The sequence below is a fragment of the Haemaphysalis longicornis genome, unplaced genomic scaffold (genome assembly GCF_048455015.1).
Source record: "Haemaphysalis longicornis isolate Haplotype H1 unplaced genomic scaffold, Haemaphysalis longicornis Haplotype H1 scaffold_1, whole genome shotgun sequence".
Classification (NCBI taxonomy): domain Eukaryota; kingdom Metazoa; phylum Arthropoda; class Arachnida; order Ixodida; family Ixodidae; genus Haemaphysalis; species Haemaphysalis longicornis.
The window spans coordinates 228831182-228851326 of record NW_027526203.1 but is presented as its reverse complement, the minus strand read 5'-3'; the positions used below and the strand labels follow the sequence as shown (position 1 = coordinate 228851326).

Sequence of the window (20145 nt, the reverse complement as noted above, 5' to 3'; positions counted from 1 at the left end):
GGATAGCTTAATTTTGCACTATATGCGACCTAATAAACGCTGCTAAATTCGGATTTCCCAGGGGTCTCAGCAATACCTATTTAATGAAACAGCTTAAAGATTACACCAGCAGCAGTTTTGACCATAAGAAAATTGGGCCTAACCTAATAGTTGGTTTCAAAAATCCGTGTGACAAAATTAAAAATCGTTGCTGACTAAAGTATACGCCTTGGATTTCAAAGGACCACATAAGTAGATTTTTGGAAGTTGTTCAGATTGCCCTCAGTGCGTCTTAATATTAGGTGGTAATATGCTTCCCATAAACAATGAAGTATCACAGGGGTTTGTGCTGGGCCTTTATTGTGTAATATTTATGTTAATCAACTACGATATCTTCCATTCAAATAAAAAAACATATGCGGATTATAAGGTTCTCCTAGTACAGATGTTAGTGCTGGGTTATGTTTGTGCAGATATGATGCTGATTTAACTGCACTGCTCCAAGAAGCGACAATCAAGATGCTTCAACGAAAGCCTCCAAATGGTTCCAATATTTTCTGACAAGCTAAATATCCTTCCTGAACAGCTTTATAATTTTTCTCCGAGTCTCCAGGACAGACTATTTCTCGGCCTCGCTTAGCAAGCGGTAACGGTAAGGTGCTTGGTGGCGCTTACATAGACGGTATATTTTTATCATCACCCCCTAAAAGAAGAGTGCTTGGCTGATACGAACAACTGACCAGATACTTGTCCTGCTATATAGTGCACACTATCATAGAAAACACCAAACACACAGGAATACGGCAGACGTAAACGTCAAGATTGCTATGTATACGTCAAACTAAACAGCACGTATGGCTAATGCCACTGAACTCAAACAATAGATAAATAATGGCTGCAGACACGTTTCGTTGCATGCAAAAATGAAGCAATCGGCGTAATCACGTCTATAGGTGTAAGTGTTTATTGGATAATAAAAAGTCTGTTGTGTTTGTTTTGGTTTTCAGTCCTTACAAATTTTTTTAGGTGCCGGACTGCTGATTACAACGCTTAAAAGAACTAAAAAAATACGTAATCTTTACATTAGAATATTACTATACGCGTGCACTGAATGATGGCAACCATAAGAGCAGTCAACTTTATTTCTGAGTCGAACGCACAAAAGTCTTTGTTACGTGTCACAGTTCATAACAGGCAGTGCGGCTACCGCCCTAATGGCCGCGGGCTTGATGTCGTCCTGTGAAGTGGTGGTTTTTAAGGAGACAAAACACAAGATTCGCTAGAAATTTCAGACGGCGAAAAAATACCCAATTTGTCGCAATTAACACATGGTTCTCCGTTATTTATAGCAGAGTTGTAGCGACGGGGCGAATGACACCAACCAGAATTCTGAGAAGTATTTCGCCTGGATATGCACGGACTCGTGACGAGGTGACCACAATTATCTGAGGTTCGATTGAACAACGGCAATGCGCACACTGAGAGTAAAAGCCCGCGAGAAGACAAAAGTTGAAAGTTCCTACCAACGCGAAGCTTATTCTTTGCCCGTGCATATAAGTAGTCCGTCGGACAGCCAGCTGCTATCGATGCCCATCGGCGGCTTCTTACTTGTCCATGCCATCATAGCGCTGGCTCCTCTTTTGGGGAGGTTCAAGGTGCGTGGGGCGACGGGAGCATGTTGGACCGAAGTGCTGATTGGGCCCACTCAGTGGCAATGTCGCTATACTACAAATATGCCGCGGCGGTGACAGTTATTTGGATGTCACGTGGGTATTTTTAAACGCAGGGTAATTGTTTTTGGTACAAAAGCACGCGTTAAGGATAGGAAGGGGTATAGGGGTGAGGGTGGACTTAACACACACTCGTTCGTTCGAAACGGTTTACATGTCTTAGTATGATCCGAGCCACTTTTTTTTTATGTTGGAAGTGTAAACAGAATAAGAGAAATCACTGGGTTATTAGTATTGTTCTCTGATATGCTGTTGCTGTTTTATTGCTTACACCATAAGTAGATTTATGTCTTCCCCCTTATCTAAGGGTCTCCAGGTGCGCAAAAAAATGCAGTGCCCTTCCACTTGTAGAGATGGGTCACCATCGAAGCTGTGGTGCAGATTGTTAGAGTTGTTTTAGCGGATAATTTTCTTATAACTTGTTTCTAGATAGTTCCGGTAAAACAACAGTTGCAGCCGTTTTTATGTAACCATACTTCCTGCGTAGATGGCGATGCCCTGAAAGCAGACAGTAATTCTGAAACGTTTACAACTTCACTGTTAACTAATTATGCAAATTAAATGAAACTCGGCGTAATGTAGAGCCGTCTCAGCGGCTAATTGCCATATAATTTGCCTGGAGATGCTTTAGGTAATACAACAGTTTGAGCCGTTTTCTGTAATCATGCTCCTTCCGTAGATGGCCATGCTACAGAGTGCAACACCCCGTGTGGAAAAGCCAGCTTACAAAGACCAAGCTTACGCTGATCACCTTAAATTCGGCTTCGCCTTTAAGCATTATTGCGCTGCCGGGAAGATATCCATAGTGGCAGTATAAGCCGTCTTATATGAAAATATGAAGATTCTAGGACCAATTTATTATACTTTATTATTTTTTCTTTACTGAAAACCAGTTTGTGCGAGTCAGAGAAATCTTCTCCAGAGCGAACGTGACAGGATAGCGAGTGAGACTGTCGTCAAGGCCAGGCCTAGAGCAGCTCCGTTGTTGAAAAACGAACCGATGACGTTCGTTGTTGTTGCCGTAATTGCTTCCCGGTACACAAAATGGTGAGACATATCGCGCCCGGTCGCGTATTTCCAAACGCTTCGCTGCACAGAGCACCCAGGTGAGATGCCTGTTGGCGTGATGCAGAACGGTAATTAAACGTCGTCATTGCCTAAAGCGGCTCAAAATATACCAAATCCCAGAAGAGTTTGCTGACGGGCCAGTTGGTACATTGTAACGCTAAGAAAAACAGCGCAAACGACAGGATGGAAAAAGGTTGCGGCTGCGCACCATTCTTCCATGACTGCGCAATTCTCCCGCCGTATTCTGTACGAAGAGAGCGGGAAATCTTCGAGGCGTTCAAAATCAAGAAGAAAGGAGGTGCTTGTATTATGAGCCCTCAGTTTCACTTCTAGAAAAGGAACTGCTGTACTTATCTTTATATTTGATTGATTGATTGATTGATTGATTGATTGATTGATTGATTGATTGATAGATTGATTGATTGATTGATTGATTGATTGATTGATTGATTGATTGTAGGATTTAACGCACCGACGCAACACAGACGATGAGGCGTGCCGTAGTGGAGGGATCCGGATTAATTTTGAAGACCTGGGGATCTTTAACATGCCCCGAAATCTCGTACACACGGGCGTTTTCCTTTTCCCCTCCATCAGAAAAGCGGCTGTACTTATCTTGAACATTTGACTCTGTATCGGCACGAGGCGGATTATGCTTTTTACGAGATATCGTTTTTTCGATGTGATATCTCTCTTAGGTCTTTATCGGTCCTTGTGTTGTTGTCCTTTTTCTATATATGTTTTCTCCTGCAATAAAGCGCTCAGTTGTTCATCAACGCCTGTGGTTTTGTCATACCAAATCGCTATTAATAACGAAACCAACACGTAGGTTTGAGTTTAGAAAAAAATTAAATTTAGAAAAAAAAGGTAAGCAATGAAAAAAAATCGCGCCAATCCACCTCGTGAATGTGGTATGGAAAGCAAAGCTGTAAACGGCACCCACAACGATTACCCCTGCGACGTCACTTAAATTCACTCACATCGCTCTACAAATAGCAAAACCAGGGAGAAGTCAAATGCACTTAACCACACCATTTATTACTTCAAAGAGATATTCTTGGTGAGGTTAAATAACTGCCAGATGAATGAACGGCGGTTCGCTGAGTTGTATTGCTGTAGCTCAAGAGTGGAAACTTTTTCTATAAAATTAAAGTAAGCTCCAGCCCGGTGTTAGACGATCTGACTTCTCTGTCTCTGCGCCGCGGACGGAGGCGACGAGATTTGCGGCAGAGGCGGAAGAGGCGGAGAAGGAGGAGGAGGAGGAAGAAGAAATACTTCTGTTCAGATTCTGAACGGCCCAGAGTGCAGCCCAGGGGAGTGATTCCTTCTTCTGTGGGGCCCATATGCAGTCCGCACGGCCTGTGTTCTGTTCACCCTCTGTAACTGGGTAGGTAGAGAGGGCCTGGACAACAGCATCTGCCATTGCTCTTGTCGGCTAGTTGACGGAAAGAGAGGAGGGTGCTGAGGACTAACGTCGCACACCCCAATTACGGGGCGGAGTGTTCCTACTTCTGAGCAAAATTTATATTCAGTGTCGTAGCGATTCGGATGCATTAAGTGAAGACGCGTAGCTTGTGGGAAGGAGCCCGGATTGTATGAGCCGTAGGGTAGTTTGTTGTTCTCTGGAAAAATCAGGGTAAGGTGTAGGTACGGTCGCTCTCAGAAGGCCATAATGCTGGGTTGTCTGCCTGAACGTGACAAGAGTGACTGTCCTCGTGCAGCTCCATAGCACGGGAGGTAAAAGCGCAGGCTTATTGAGTGGGCGTATTCGTTGCCCTCCATTTAAGCGTGAGGGGGTGTCCAGATGAGCTGAATGGAACCGTTTGGGGAGTGGTTTTTTCGCACGCGCAGTGCAAGTCAGGACACCCAACTCGACTGGTAATTCCAGTTGGCATGCTGGGAATCGGTGACTACCCTCTGAACCCCTGGTTGAGTGAGAACCAAGGTGATGGCTGCCTCTTCTGCTGCCGTCATTTCTTGGGTCCTAAGCGAGGTACACGCAAGGAGGTTGGTTTTGGACGTAGCCACCATGATTGCGTATTGCTGCCCTCGATGTTTGGAGGCGTCTGTGTAGATAACTGCATGATCCCCACCGAAGGTGGTGTTTAGCGCTTGAGCCCGTGCTTTTCGGTGACCCTCGTCATGTGAGGGGTTCATATTTCTAAGCAAAGGGAGCATCTGTAGTTTTAGTCGCCAAGAGTGTGGGAGTGCGTCAAGCGGAGTGACATTCTGGGCTGCCAAGCCAATCTGGTGAGGCATGCGGTTACCCACCGCAGTTCTGAGTCGGACCTTCTGGTTAGAAAGATGGCCTTCTATCATCTCTTCCACCGTGTTGTGGAGCCCCGTGCTAAGCAGCCTCTGTGTGGACGCACTTATGAGAAGACCAAATGGCCTGCTCGGCCGCCTTTCTAATCATTATATAAAGCATCTCTATGTCCTCCTTCTCGAGAAGAAGAGACGGGGTTGACGTAAGTGACTCTCAAGATGTTAAAAGCTTCAATTAATCGAAAGGTACCGGATTCCTTAGGGCCTCCCTCCTTGGTGGCAGCTCGCCTGATCATGTGTATGATTTGATTAATGCTGTTTTAAAGTAAAGCTTTTTACCTCCACCCCCCAAGGGTTCTTTCGCGACCGTTGGTGTCACCAGAAAACTCCAGAGAACAAATAAAAGAATTTCCTGGCACCGCCGGGAATCGAAACTGGAACTAGTAGACTAACAAAGCGAGAGCCCGTTGTCTTACCGATTTAGCTACGAGCCCACGCGAAGACGGGGACGACAGGTAGTGTACTCAAAAAGCACATCTACGGTTTTACCCCTTGCGTTCTCGCTGAATGCCACTTGAAAGCGTCACCCGACCACTCACGCCCGTCTAGTGGCCCTGTGAGAACCTTGCTCATGTGCTAAGAGTTACAAAAATTAAAGGAAGCTCAAAACAATGCATGGCATCTCACTTCTAGTAGGTCTCCAGTGTTCACGTAAAAAAATCAAAGCTCCTTGTCGTCCGCCCCCACGCCAAATAAAAGAATACATTCAAATACTCCTTGATCGTCGGGCCATCACTCCAAGCCCCAGCATCAAGATCGCGGGCCGACATCTCCAGACTAACACCAAGAGTGACGTCTCCTTGCAGCGCCTCAAAAACACCATTAATCAAATCATACACATGATCAGGCGAGCTGCCACCAAGGAGAGAGGCCCTAAGGAATCCGGTGTCTTTCGATTAATTGAAGCTTTTGTCCTCTTGAGAGTCACTTACGTCAACCCCCTCTCTTCTTCTCGACAAGGAGGACATAGAAATGCTTTATATAATGATTAGAAAGGCGGCCGAGCAGGCCATTGGTCTTCTCATAAGTGCGTCCACACAGAGGCTGCTTAGCGCGGGGCTCCACAACACGGTGGAAGAGCTGATGGGAGGCCATCTTTCTAACCAGAAGGTCGGACTCAGAACTTCGGTGGATAACCACATGCTTCACCAGATTGGCTGGGCAGCCCAGAATGTCACTCCGCGTGATGTACTCCCACACTCTTGGCGACTAAAACTAAAGATGCTTCCATTGCTTAGAAATATGAACCCCTCACATGACGAGGGTCACCGAAAAGCACGGGCTCAAGCGCTAAACACCACCCTCGGTGGGGATGATGCAGTTATCTACACAGACGCCTGGCGTTGCGCTGCTGAGCACGAGGTCGCGGGTTCGATTCCCGGTCGTGGCGGCCGCTTTTCTGATGGAGGCGAAAAGCAAAAACGCCCGTGTGTACGAGATTTCGGCGCACGATAAAGATCCCCAAGTGGTCAAAATTAATCTGGAGCCCTCCACTACGGCGCGCCTCATCGCCTGCGTTGCGTCGGCGCGTTAAACCCTACAATCAAATCAATACACAGACGCCTCCAAACATCGAGAGCAGCAATACACAATCATGGTGGCTACCTCCAAAACCAACCTCCTTGCGTGTACCTCGCTTAGGACCCAAGAAATGACGGCAGCAGAAGAGGCAGCCATCACCTTGGTTCTCACTCAACCAGGGGTTCGGAGGGTAGTCACCGATTCCCAGCATGCCTACTGGAATTACCAGTCGGGTTGGCTGTCCTGACTTGCACGGCGCGCGCGAAAAAACTACTCCCCAAACGGATCCATTCAGCTCATCTGGACACCCCCTCACGCTTAAATGGAGGGCAGCGAATACGCCCACTCAAGAAGCCTGCGCTTTTACCTCCCGTGCTATGGAGCTGCACGAGGACAGTCACTCTTGTCACGTTCAGGCAGATAACCCAGCATTATGGTCTTCTGAGAGCGACCGTACCTACACCTTACCCTGATTTTTCCAGAGAACAACAAACTACCCTACGGCTCATACAATCCGGGCTCCTTCCCACAAGCTACGCGTCTTCACTTAATGCATCCGAATCGCTACGACACTGAAAGTAAATTTTGCTCAGAAGTAGGAACACTCCGCCCCGTAATTGGGGTGTGCGACGTTAGCCCTCAGCACCCTCCTGTCTTTCCGTCAACTAGCCCACAAGAGGAATGGCAGATGCTGTTGTCCAGGCCCTCTCTACCTACCCAGTTACAGAGGGTGAACAGAACACAGGCCTTGCGGACTGCATATGGGCCCCACAGAAGAAGGAATCACTCCCCTGGGCTGCACTCTGGGCCGTTCAGAATCTGAACAGAAGTATTTCTTCTTCCTCCTCCTCCTCCTTCTCCGCCTCTTCCGCCTCTGCCCCAATCTCGTCGCCTCCGTCCGCGGCGCAGAGACAGAGAAGTCAGATCGTCTAACACCGGGCTGGAGTTTACTTTAATTTTATAAAAAAAAGTTTCCACTCCTGAGCTACAGCAATACAACTCAGCGAACCGCCGTTCATTCATCTGGCAGTAATTTAACCTCACCAAGAATATCTCTTTGAAGTAATAAATGGTGTGGTTAAGTGCATTTGACTTCTCTCTGGTTTTGCTATTTGTAGAGCGATGCGAGTGAATTTAAGTGACGTCGCAGGGGTAATCGTTGTGGGTGCCGTTTACAGCTTTGCTTTCCATACCACATTCACGAGGTGGATTGGCGCGATTTTTTTTAGGTAAATTCTTGCGCTGACGCTGTGGGAATCTCTATTGCGCATGTCCGGATGTGTGTATAAATGTACGTTGCTGTCGTTGCTATTAAACTGTTGGAAGTGTAGCGCCTGTCCGTTTCTTCTTTTTTTTTTGTGTTGTGTATTTGCGCCACTCAGTATCTTTGTAGACCACAAACAACACGTCAAGCAACACGTTCTCTTGGATTATTTCAAGGTTTTAATGGTTTTATGTTTAGTAGCCGGAATAATCGCACGCCACCAATCGCTGCTTACCAAAATGGTTGCATGGCATTAAAAACACGTTTTTGAATAAATAAATTCGGCCAATCACGGAGGTTGTAGAGAAAATACAGCAAGAACAATAAGGCGCTATGCTTTAGAACAAATATAGGGTTTACATCAATAAATGAGCGTCTTTAAAAATGTTTCCTGACCAACCGCTGCTCCGTTCATCAACAAACCTTACACGAACGTTGCATTTGGTGGCCTATTTTGTTTAACACCAAAAACAAAGGCAGAACTTGCATGCTTATTCATAAAATAAATACAAACGATTTTCGCCTACGGGAAAATGGCGGCAGATTTGGACTTTCATGCTGAAACTGGAAAGGCGGCGCGGCGTGCATTATGCAGAACGAAACGCGCGATGGCGGTTCTCGGGAAGGAGGCTAATGGGACGGAAAAAGACCAGGAATCCTCTTTCGTCCATTGTTTATGGTGCTCACAAATAGTTACACAAGAACTCTAACGGGTCATAGTAAAATATCCTCATGGTTCATCAGTACCAATACCAATAAACGTTTTTTTTTTCATCTGCTTCCGGACCGTGCGTCGTATACAGTGCCAGGTTAGCCGGCTTTCCGAAAACAGACTCGCAACTTCTCCTTCACAGTTTGTCCGCATTAAATTTTCTTAGATGCGGAGCATCTCTTGCTCGGGGGGTTGTCACTTGTCCGTGCCCCGTCCGCAGCGCCTCTGATGATGATTGTGGCAGGACGCCCCTAGGGATTGACAACCAAAGAATCCATCACGAGATAGCTTCGCGTTCAACCACCGTCTTCATCTTCCCGTAGGGGAACCGCTGAAGAAGAAGAAGGAGAAGAAGACCAAGGTGCGAAGAGGAGGGCGTGTACGTTGCTCTTAGCCGGTGCACCAACGTCAACAACCTTTACCTCACCAACGCTTAGATGCGAAGCATCTCTTGCTCGGGGGCATGTCACTTGTCCGTGCCCCGTCCGCAGCGCCTCTGATGATGATTGTGGCAGGATGCCCCTAGGGATTGGTCAACCAAAGAATGCATCACGAGATAGCTTCGCGTTCAACCACCGTCGTCATCTTCCCGTAGGAGAACCGCTGAAGAAGAAGAGGGAGAAGAAGACAAAGCTGCGAAGAGGAGGGCGTGTACGTTGCTAATCCATCACGAGATAGCTTCGCGTTCAACCACTGTCGTCATCTTCCTGTAGGGGAATCGCTGAAGAAGAAGAAGTAGAAGAAGACAAAGCTGCGAAGAGGAGGACGTTTACGTTGCTCTCAGCCGGTGCACCAACGTCAACAACCTTTACCTGACCAACGCTGACGGAGACTACCGATTCTACCACAGAGACGACAACATCGACAAGAACGTGACGGTCGAGTTTCGGCGCCTCGAGAACCACCGCCTACTCACCGTCACACAACAGTACTTGCGTACCTTTGCCACCGGTGTGGACCCGGACGCGGAATTCCCTCTGGCGCTACTAAACACCAGATCACTCAACATAACGGCAACACAATGGAACCACACGAAACCCCCATGATGCTTCGCATCCTCATCAGGGTTCCCCACGGGAAGATGGTGTGTTTTATTGCGTACGTCCGTGTCTGTGCTCGTGACATGCCGTTGTGCGATCCTTCTCTACACCTGAAAGGGCAGCCTGATCGTCTCCAGTGAATGATCTCTATCTCCCAGACCTCTTTTTCTCGAGTGAACTCCTAGTGGTGCAGTACAGTAACTTTATTCATTGACAGCCAAGAAACAGCCCGTTTCGATGGTTGTTGTTTCAAATCTTTATTCACTTTACTTGCCGCTCGGGCTTGCTGAGAGATGAAAAAGCGAAAAACCGTAAAATAAAAGAAGGGTAGAAACGAGCGGGAAACGTGGGCCCGAGCAGTTGCAGATCACAGGGGCCACGGCGCCGATGTCCCATTTAGGTGATTTTCCGAGGTATCCCTTACGCGGTATGCCCGAGGCACGGAGTGGTAACATTGATCACTACATTATGAACTGCTCCAAAACCAACCTTGAGCGGAGGAACTTTTTCCATGATCTCCAGAGGCTGGGAGCGCCCCAGGCTACATCGGAGGACATTATTTTTCCAAAGACCACTGGATTGTGCGAAGAGGGGTGTCTCGTCTCCTGCTGCGATTCTTGCACTCCACAGGACTAAGTGAGGTGTGGTGACATTGTGTGTCTCTGATATAATAGGACTGTGAGGTGTGGTGACATTGCGTGTCTCCGAACTAATATTGGGGGTGATTAGGCGGAGCTATTGCCGGCAGTTATGCAAGGGTAAGTCCGCCTCATCCAACATTACATGCTACTACTACTACTACTACTACTACTACTACTACTACTACTACTACTACTACCACTACTACTATTACTACTACTACTACTACTACTACTACTACTACTACTACTACTACTACTACTACTACTACCACTACTACTATTACTACTGCTGCTGCTGCTGCTGCTGCTGCTGCTACTACTACTGCTACTACTAGTGGTGCCAGTGGGCTGCGCTGCTCGATCGAAACGAAACACGTCCAGCACCTAGCTCGATGTAGGTCGCTGTTGGTATAGTTGAGTCCGGACAGGCCCAAGCTCGCACGTAGCTCTGGCTTACGTCGCATCGCAGGGTGGCCAGGGCACGAGTCCTCAGAGCTCAGCGCTCTAGTTTGTCACTTCTTCCGTCCTCGTCCCTGCGCTGTTTTAGTGTGAATAATGTGTACCCAACTAGCTCAACGTCAAGCCTTACTGAGTAGAATGAAGAGATCTGAAGCAGCTGCTGTAGCTCTGGTCGAACAAGGCCTGTCTCATGCGTACCAAAGCTGTGAGGGAATGAACCTGTGTTTTGTGACCATCGGAAACGCTGCCGGAGGAAGCGAGTTAAGAGTGCGTCAGACTGGACTGGAAACATCGTGAATTCTGCGGACGATTGACGGGATGGCAAGGAAAGGAGGGATGCTCGCTTATTAATTACGCCCGCAATACTGATTAGCTCTAACATTGGTTTCTCTAGTGCAGTAACTGGTTATGGGCGTCCATGCTTCGTACTCGATGTCGTCCTCTGTACTAGGGCGCCCTGAGTACACGGATGGGAGTAGAGCCCAAGCGAGTTGATTTGCGTTTCCGTTGCCAGGTATGTACGAGCGGGCAGGTATCCAGTGAAGTGTAGAGTTGGGACCCAGGTTGCGAAATACGTCGACATACAGATAAAAGCGCCTGCGTACAGTGGATGTGCCCCGAGCGTCGTCACAGGCTCTGTACGCTTCCTACAAGTCCGTGAATGCGACAACTGTGCGTTATAATATAGGGCCTTCTAAATTGCGCTCAGTGATCATGTGCTTGATTAAAAGCAACCTGACATGAAGTTCTGCCCCGGTGCTGGGGGCAGAACTTGCTGGGGGCAAAACAGGGGGCAGACCTCTTTTGTGAGGTGAAGTTTGTGTTTTTCTGACGTGCCGTCTTTATTAGCCTGCGTGGTGGAGAATGTGGAAAGGTGCATAACACATGCCGCATCGGTATAGATAACGTGACTTCTGTCACCTCTGCAGGGTTGGTCTCTCATACTACGAAGCCATTTTTCGTGCCGCCTAGCGTATGCGTGCCTTCTGGATTCTTGTTTCCCATGTTCCATGGTGGCGGCCTTGCATCTCTCAGGGAGATGCGGCCCCATGGACGTTACTGTTGCGTCAAGGGGGGAGAGGCTGAAAGTACGTGCAACTTTGCGTACGAGATACGTCGTTTTCGCGTCCTCCTACGATTTAGAATAATGTTTCGTCGGTTTCATGACGCAAAACGCAGTCGTCCTGCGCCATATGGTAAATCGAATGCGAAACAACGTGCTCAACTAGCTATGCAAGTGCTCAAAAACAAGTTTCTCGCTTGTGATCTAAGGCCGTTCTGTTGAACACTTTATACAACGCCGTTTTATAGGTAAACGTGGAACCCAAGCCGTTTTATTGAAAGCAGCTTCAGAGAGATACCTATGCTTCAAAAAATTTTAGTCGCTTAATTTGCAAACTTGTAGCTGTTCAATTTTATTAAATATGTGAAACGTCACCACACTCAGGCGGCACATCCTGTATGATAAAGGATGTCGTACATTAGTTATTTCATTTCTTTCTTTTATCACCAAAGGAGAAGCTAAATGAAATTAAATGAAGTTAAATTCTTAATCTTGGAACCTCAAGGCACACAATAACGGAAGACTCGTGGTTTAAGTCATGTACCAAGAAGAAAACCAAGCCATGACACCCCTTCCTTGAGACCGTTGCATACAATGATTTCGGCGTATTAGCTGCACCTTTTCTGGAAAGTTCTGTTGGAATGTCCTCGCTAATGGGAGATTAAGTAATGTCACTGTCGAACACAGTGCAATTGTGTCTGAAGAATGATATGGCAGCATTTTGTAAGTGTTTGAAATACGTTAAGTTCTCCTGGCACCATTTATGTGTAGTAAATATAAAAATGTAGTCCATTTTATCAACTACGGAAGCATAATTATGCTTTAACCACTTAAAGCAAACCTTGTCTTGAATACCAAGGCTGCCAAACCAATTTGTGGAACGCTGTAAAACTTTTGTGTAAGCTGTCTTTAAATGTTTATATCCATGTGAACACAATACAGCTAAACCTGACATTGCAAAGCAAACTGAAGCAACTTTGTGCAATCATCCTTGTCATCTTGGTTGAAAATCCCAGAAAAATAGTTAATTAGTTTCCAGATAGTCGGGCAATACAGTGATTATAACTCTCCTAACAGCACACCCAGAGAAGTACGTATTGTCAGAACCAGGCATACATTGTTCTCTGTCCTTGAGCTTCACTTTTCGGAGCTCTTACGTAAACTTTGTAAATGCAGTGTTCGACGCATCGGGGAAGTACCCCACGGGCCTTCTTCAAGGTACCCGCATGGACCCGGGTGCGTTCGACGAGTGTCTTGAAACAACGGTGCGCGGTGATTTTGGCCATGTCCATTCCCGTGGCCAGTACTGCAATTTGCTGGTCTATGTGAAAAACTCTACCGCATGGCAGAGGAAAATGGACTCCATCCTCGAAGTCATGCATCCAAAGGTATGTTAGAGTGCCATTCCTGGTAATCTGTTCGTCATAGAATCTTGTATAGACTGTGATTTTATCGGAGGGATTTAGGAGCTCCTAGTGTACGTATTGCTAAATTTTATACAAAGCAGAAATAAGGTCAGTACAAGCTTACAAAATTTGCTTCCTGATAAAGGTATGGTTACATAATTTCTCACCTAGAAAGAAATAACCTTATTCTGGGTGGCTCGAAGTGACAAAAGCCACAAGATATGTCAAAACATTTCCGGTATTCCGAAATCAAGAACGGCAAAATCGACAAAGCAGGAGCACCCTGAAAGTCATTGGAGGCGAATGAACTTTGCATCTGCTTTATTTTTAGGGCGCTGGCGGTTCACCTTGGGTAATTTGACCGCACCTCTAACTGAGTGCTATCGACAACACAGAGCCAGCCCTATTCAGCGAAGACACCTCAAAGGGAATATTTACTAGATGGTAGATTACAAAGATTGCGGGATATTGGTGGCCTGCTTACACACGTGCGGTGGTGTGTTTGTTTTGGGCATTTCATCAAACACAGCTGTTGGGCGAGTTGGTGCATTAGGATTGAAAAATAGAGCGCGACTTAGCCAACGACACGAATGAAGAACAACGGGAAAAGCGCTCACTTGCAACTAACCGGTTAGTTTACAGTGGGCGCTTGTCCCGTAGTTCTTCATTTGTGTCGTTGTCCAAGTCGCGCTCTAATTTTCAACCACTGTTTTGGGCAGTATCGCGTGCAATACCCTCGTATGAGGTGGCAGCCGATGCTCTTGTCAACGACATTTTTCTTGAAGTTAATGTTCGTATATTTTTATGTAAATGTAGCTTCACACATATAAAAGACGTATATATATTCGGTAACAATAATTATCTCTCTTGTGGATATATGCAACGTCGCCTCCAGTACTCAGAACTACCGCTCCTAGCTTTGTGACCTAAACCTAGGAGCGGTATTTGAGTGTGTTACGGCCGGAAGAACGCATATCCAAAAGAATTAAAACGGCGTTTTTTTTACGTAAGTGCACGAGAATGGTGTGAGGGAATGTAGAAAAGTACCCAGCATGATCACCCGCTGAATTGGTTGGTAGGGTGATGCTTTTGCGCGCAAGCGTAAGTGCCCTATGTGTGAAATTGGTTCGTAGTTGCGTCGGATGCCGCCAACCTGGGAGAGGGAAGCGCGCACAGGGAGGGAAGCAGCCGGGTGCCGTAAGGTGGACAGGAGGAACACGCGCCGGGGTAGATACAGATGAGCACGCCGTGGAACGTGGGAAGATTAAGGGGGCCCGATTCGCTCCGCAAAAGGTCGTAGGAGACGTGCCTTAGAAATGAAACACAAATAAAAGCACAGCAACGCACCTCGTCGTCATGTTTTCAGGAGAAGCCCGCGTGTATAACTCAAGGCTGCAACTGAAAGTCACGCCGTTGACACGTGGATAGCCCGCAGCCTATCCCGCGCACACCGCTGGCCGTGAGTGCACTGCAGCGAGCCCCGGACACGAGATGAACGATACCGGCTGAAGATCCGGCTAGAAGTGCCCAGCAGGCTTTCCGATAATTTGCGTTCAGGGAATGAAACGTCACTGAATTTTTCAAGCCATTGTTACGCATGGCGGCATAGCCCTACTCTAGAAGAAGTGACAACTGGGCTAGTTGGTAATGCATATGGGACATCTTGAAGGTAGCGCACTTAAACACGGACACTAGGGAAAGAAACGGCAGCACTGTGGTTTGTCGTTTCTTTCCCTAGTGTCCGTGTTTAAGTGCACTACCTTCAAGATGTCCCATACCCCTACTCCTCGTTAATGGTTTCTAGTATGGCGATCATGATGAGATATAGTAATGCTATTTCTGGCAGTGATCGGGCGCTGGACAGGGCTGTAGAGTGAAGTGTGTGTATAGGGAGATGGTTATTTCGCTGAGCGCGTGGCGCTCGCTGCAAAGGTACTTAGGCAGGATCAATTTCACGCGAAAGCATGATGTACAGTAAAGCCAACAATGTTCACTTAAGTAAATGACTATGAAACCTAGAATGATTGTCCATCGATCGTAACCAATGTAGACTTGCCTACTACGTATACCTTTAAAACTGCGCAAAAATGGTTATAAAATGATCTGCAGCAAAGCAAACGCCACATCCAATGCTAAAGCAAGCCAGTAATATTGCTAGGTTCAAATTACGATGCAATGTACCAATCCAGTTCGTGTGTTCGTCCCCGAGATAAAGCTTTCCGTCACGTAACCCTGATACAGTTGCGTAAGATGCCAATCAAGGCCACCGCCAAGGCGTAGAAAATTTCCCGGAAAAAAAGTTTTCATAATGAGGGAAAACGACGATGCAACTGTTTAGCAGCCGACAGGAAATAAAACCGAAAGTTATGTTACTTTTGGTGGCATCATCCCGACTGACATCAGTGAAGTGAAGCAGTATCAGGTGGAGAACGAGCGTATTGGTCCCAAAAGACTGATTGGAACGAGCTGAGAAGTCGCTTACATTGCAGAAATAATATTAAATGGGGGCTTTTTTTTTCAGAACGTTTGCTAGCGTAGTGTTGTGTATGCCACCATTTATCGCTTACGGTACGGCTAGCAGATCTTGCTTGTGTCTTACAGGCGTTCCCTGCACTGAAACCCACACTGGCCATAGGTATTTTACGCTAATGCTATGGTGGTAATGCATGATAGCCTTCGCCTTCCTTACCAGACCGATGTTTTTTAGATGCGCTACTTCAAAAGCTATTTGCTCCTGGAGGAGCTGCCTGTTCTACGCCTCGGACTGTGCTTTTTGGACGACTGCAGTCAACAAGACTTACAAGCATTAGTTGACTCTGGTATGTCTAAGCTTACGTTTCCTCACTATATAGTGCCATACTCGCGTGATCTTACATAGTTAAAACTAAATTAACAATAGCTGCAACGAGGTCGTACTGCCTTATATATATTTTGAGGCTGTCCTGGTATTAAACTGTCAATTTTCGACTATGCCTTAGGATATATGCGCACGCCTTGCCTGTTTATTCACCGTTAGGTGAAGCGCGCGCCCAATTCGATAAATTACACACTGCGGGCTTGCCAGTGTGGCGTTACGGTTGAAGTCCCCAAATGAGTTCCAGTAAAAACCTACCTGGAAGTCCGCTCAAATAACCCTGAACGATAGGTTACATTCAGCAGTTTTAGCAAATAAAGCAAATGGACATATGTGCAGCACTCTTCGTTCTCTCTATAGACCTAATGAACTAGTACGAGTGCTGCATAGAAATTCCCACGACTGAAAACTCATCATGCTCTTTCTAATGAATCCTTGTAATAACATAAATTGCTGAACGGAACGACAGTCAGACAAGTAACCGTACTTGGCCGAAATAGTTTATTGGCCCGATTGCCCATGTGTGCTACTGTGATTACGAACGCACTTTAGCCATAGCGAAACCTCCTAATTGGTTCCTCAGTATTTATACTTTGTACTCCCTGTACTTTGCCTAGCATACAGTTATTGGCGCTGTAGGGATGCTTGTACCATTGTACGCATTCATTTTGTCAACGAGTATTAAGGGGTTGCCATAGCCACGTTCTCCAGAAAGCGTTCTACTGCCTTATCTAAAGAAGGAATATTAGGTTACGATATTGCTACTCCAGATGCTTTATAAACACAAATACCAAACTAAGCTTTGCGCAGGGTAGGTCTAAACTTCCTTTTTTGTTGTTGTCTTGCAGTTAAGCCTCCTATAATTGATCTTCAAGTGTCAAACTGCATTACAGCTGAACCGGAGAACTTGGATTCAGCGCAAAAAGGAATTATGTAAGTAATTAAAGCAATCATAGAATAGAAGCGCCTATGGGTAGAATTAATTTGGACATGACATGTTATGACGATTTCTATATATAAAACCACCATTGTTGTCACCATTACGGTACATTACTATGAGGTCTCTTATCGGCTCTAACTTAAAACTGTACCCGCTGGCTCGTTGTTGCCGGGCAACTGCTGCACAGGTAAAAACCTCGGACAGATAGTTGCGACTCCAACCCGTGGAACGTGTAGAAGCTATGACGGCGGGATGCGGTCAGTAGGGATAGGCACAAGTCTCGCAGCTGGACTGTGACTTAATTGCCACAGAGTAGGTGGCAAAGAAAACAATACCCGGTTTCAACACTACACCCCAGTGGAGGAGGTACTTCCTTCCGTGCGGTGGTTGTGTGAGGAGGCTGGTGGGCTGAAGGCGGGTGTGCGAGAAGGCTGGCATTTCAAAATAAGCTCACGCAGCATGTCGTATTGTTATGCTGTGGTACGGGCCGTGGCGAAGAAGGTCAGGCGAAGAAGGTCAGGCTTCTTGTTCACGGAGGCGAGTTCGTCAAGCTGTTCCAAACGGAAGACCCTAGTGCCATCCTTACCACCACGCAGAATGAATCGGGAAAGCGGGAGTGTGTTACTTTCCGACCGAAAGGGCAGGTTTGGAGAATTCTGAAAGCGTCGGCTCCGGATTCGGGAAACGGGCAGAATGGCACAATGCTCCTTCCAGCCGGGGCGCTCTCTCCGCAAAGTGCGTGGTTTATCGGGTGCCAATTAGCGACAAACTTCATGTTCTCATGCAAGGGGTTGGTATTATCGGCACATTTAATAGTAATGTGTAACAATAAAATTTAAAATTACAAAATAATGTAATTTAAATGAAAATAATAAACACGGAATAAAATAATCCTGCTCTGTAGTAGCGCCGGAAATGTTGTGCGTTGCTTCAATAGGCGGAAGTTACTTTTGTAACACACGGTTTACTATAATACTTTAGGTCCTTAAAGAAGGAATTTATGTCTGTATTGCTAATTTTTTTTTTCATACGAGCTCACCTTCAGATGGCCGCTAAAGAACGCAGTGCAAAAGTCTTGAATGTGTGAATATTTCGTTCCGCAGGACATTTTTGTGCATTTTAGCCACCTGCATTCTTACTGGAACCTGCTGTCACCTCTTCATGCAGTCTAAGCCGAAATTCGCTGCGAAACACAGTGAGTTTTGATCTTTCCCTTCTGTGTAGCGCCTCCTGACTTTTTTTTTTCATTCTTCGAAGACTGTGTAAAGTGTAGGCATTGGTCACCCGACTGCATACGTCTAGGTGTACGTTCAATAAACTAATTCAGCTTCAAGTAGGCGATAAACTTCACTAGCGGCAATGAGCCTCAGGATGCAAACGTGCGTTGTTAAGGCGAAAGCCTTAAGCGCCACATTCTGCGAAAAAGCAGTGTTGTTGTAGTTGTTGTAGTTGTCCGGTCAAGAAAATGGCTGCATCTACAACGAGTAAATAAAACACCCGGGCCCTAGAGTAGTGGCCTGGTGCTTTACCAACTGTGCTATCTCCCCACGTGGCCTGCGTAGTACAAAAGTTGTTGTCGTAGTTGCTCTTTTCTTGGAGGCACATGCACACTTGGGGGATCATTCAGGAATCCGGAGCTTTGAGGGGCAATGGGCTCGCTTCCCAAAATTCCTAAAAAATGGGATTCAGAAACGCAGAAGCTGTAAAAGAGTGCGTGCCGCGTGACACCCGAAACTAATTGCACGTGAGTAGAACGGGTACACAACAGCCGCGCAGAACCATGACTCTAGGGAAGCTGTGGCGTATGCCAGTTGGCTTGCCGGCGTAATTCACACCAAAAGATAAAGAAACGAAAGCGAAGAAATAGGTGCAAATACAATGCAGCAATAAAGAAGCTATTAATATTTATCGGCAGGCTTTTACCTTCAAAGCAAGGGAGCAGACTTAGGTTCACCGTGGAATGCTTCGCTTCATCTGAAAAAGAGGCTGGTGTTGTTTGCCTGTATGTATACGTTTAAGTGCTACCCGTCTTGGACGTCCAGTTCATTTAAAAATTTTGTTATTTGAATAGGCGCTACAGATAAATACTTACAAAAAATACACAGGTACATTGCCGCGAAGTTGCCTGCGTTTTTAATGTTTTGTTGTCACCGCTTAGCAGCGCGTGGATATTTTATTCCTAACTTTTTTTGGAGTTTCCACTTGTTCCATTTGGTGTGAAACCACCGCAGGCTAGCTTAGTTCGTAGATAGAAAGCGTAACTCACTCGTCACTCACGTCGATGATTTTGGTTTAATCCACAATGATCCCAATCCTATAGGGTTCTTCTGGAATGGTCTGCGCTCTCAGATAAATACATCCAGACCAAACCCCCCTGCATTTTCTTTACCGACTCGCAACTGTGCATGTTACTCTTTTTGCCTGCTTGTTCGACGTTTGGTTTATCCTATGGCGCAGAGAAATAAAAATTACTCAGGAGTACGCCCTGTATACCCTAACGGCTATATGCAATGTCGCACACCAGCGGGTGGAAGCACCTTTTAACGAGATCGGCCGGTCTCGGTTCCGTTTTTATTATGGCTGATTGAAGAGCGCGCATTTCGAATGAGCATGCGAGTTATGCGTGCGAAAGTTTATATGCCGCATGAGTCGAAAATACAGTCAAACCCGGATATATCGAACTCGCAAAAAACGGTTATAAGTTCGATATTTCGTATAATTCGATATATAATGTTTAAAGAATTTGACAATGCACAGAACGTACCTCATCACTAACTGTTGTTTACTTGCAAGATACATGCTCCGCGGGCACACTAGCGCGAGAAATAGTCTCCGATCTTCTTTTGCTTCATCATTTTCGAAGCATTGTTGAGCACACACTTTTCAACATTGTCAAGTGACTCGAAACAGCTGAGCCCACAGCCTTCTAATACCGCGCAGTGGCGGCGAAGAACGCTCAGCGCGTGAAGAGCATCGGAACATGGGGGCGGGGTGGAACTCGTCGAGTCCTCACAGTTGAACACAGATGAACAAGGCGTACCGATGCATCGTCAACCGCGAAAACACGAAAAGGGAAGCATGCGTAGAAGCGAGGGGAGAGAGAGCCCGCCGCGCGAGACTGGCGAGACAGCGGGAGAGTGTGG

At 46.5% G+C, this 20145-nt stretch overlaps 1 protein-coding gene across 1 annotated transcript in view; it reads left to right on the top strand.

Annotated features, from left to right (window-relative positions):
- Positions 1-20145, top strand: part of LOC144158063 (nose resistant to fluoxetine protein 6-like) — a 62080-nt gene that overhangs the window by 11406 nt on the left and 30529 nt on the right. Inside the window, exons 2-4 of the mRNA XM_077688731.1 lie at positions 12979-13190; positions 15916-16027; positions 16911-16995. Coding sequence (XP_077544857.1) covers positions 12979-13190; positions 15916-16027; positions 16911-16995 — 409 coding nt within the window. The remainder of the gene's footprint in view (positions 1-12978; positions 13191-15915; positions 16028-16910; positions 16996-20145) is intronic.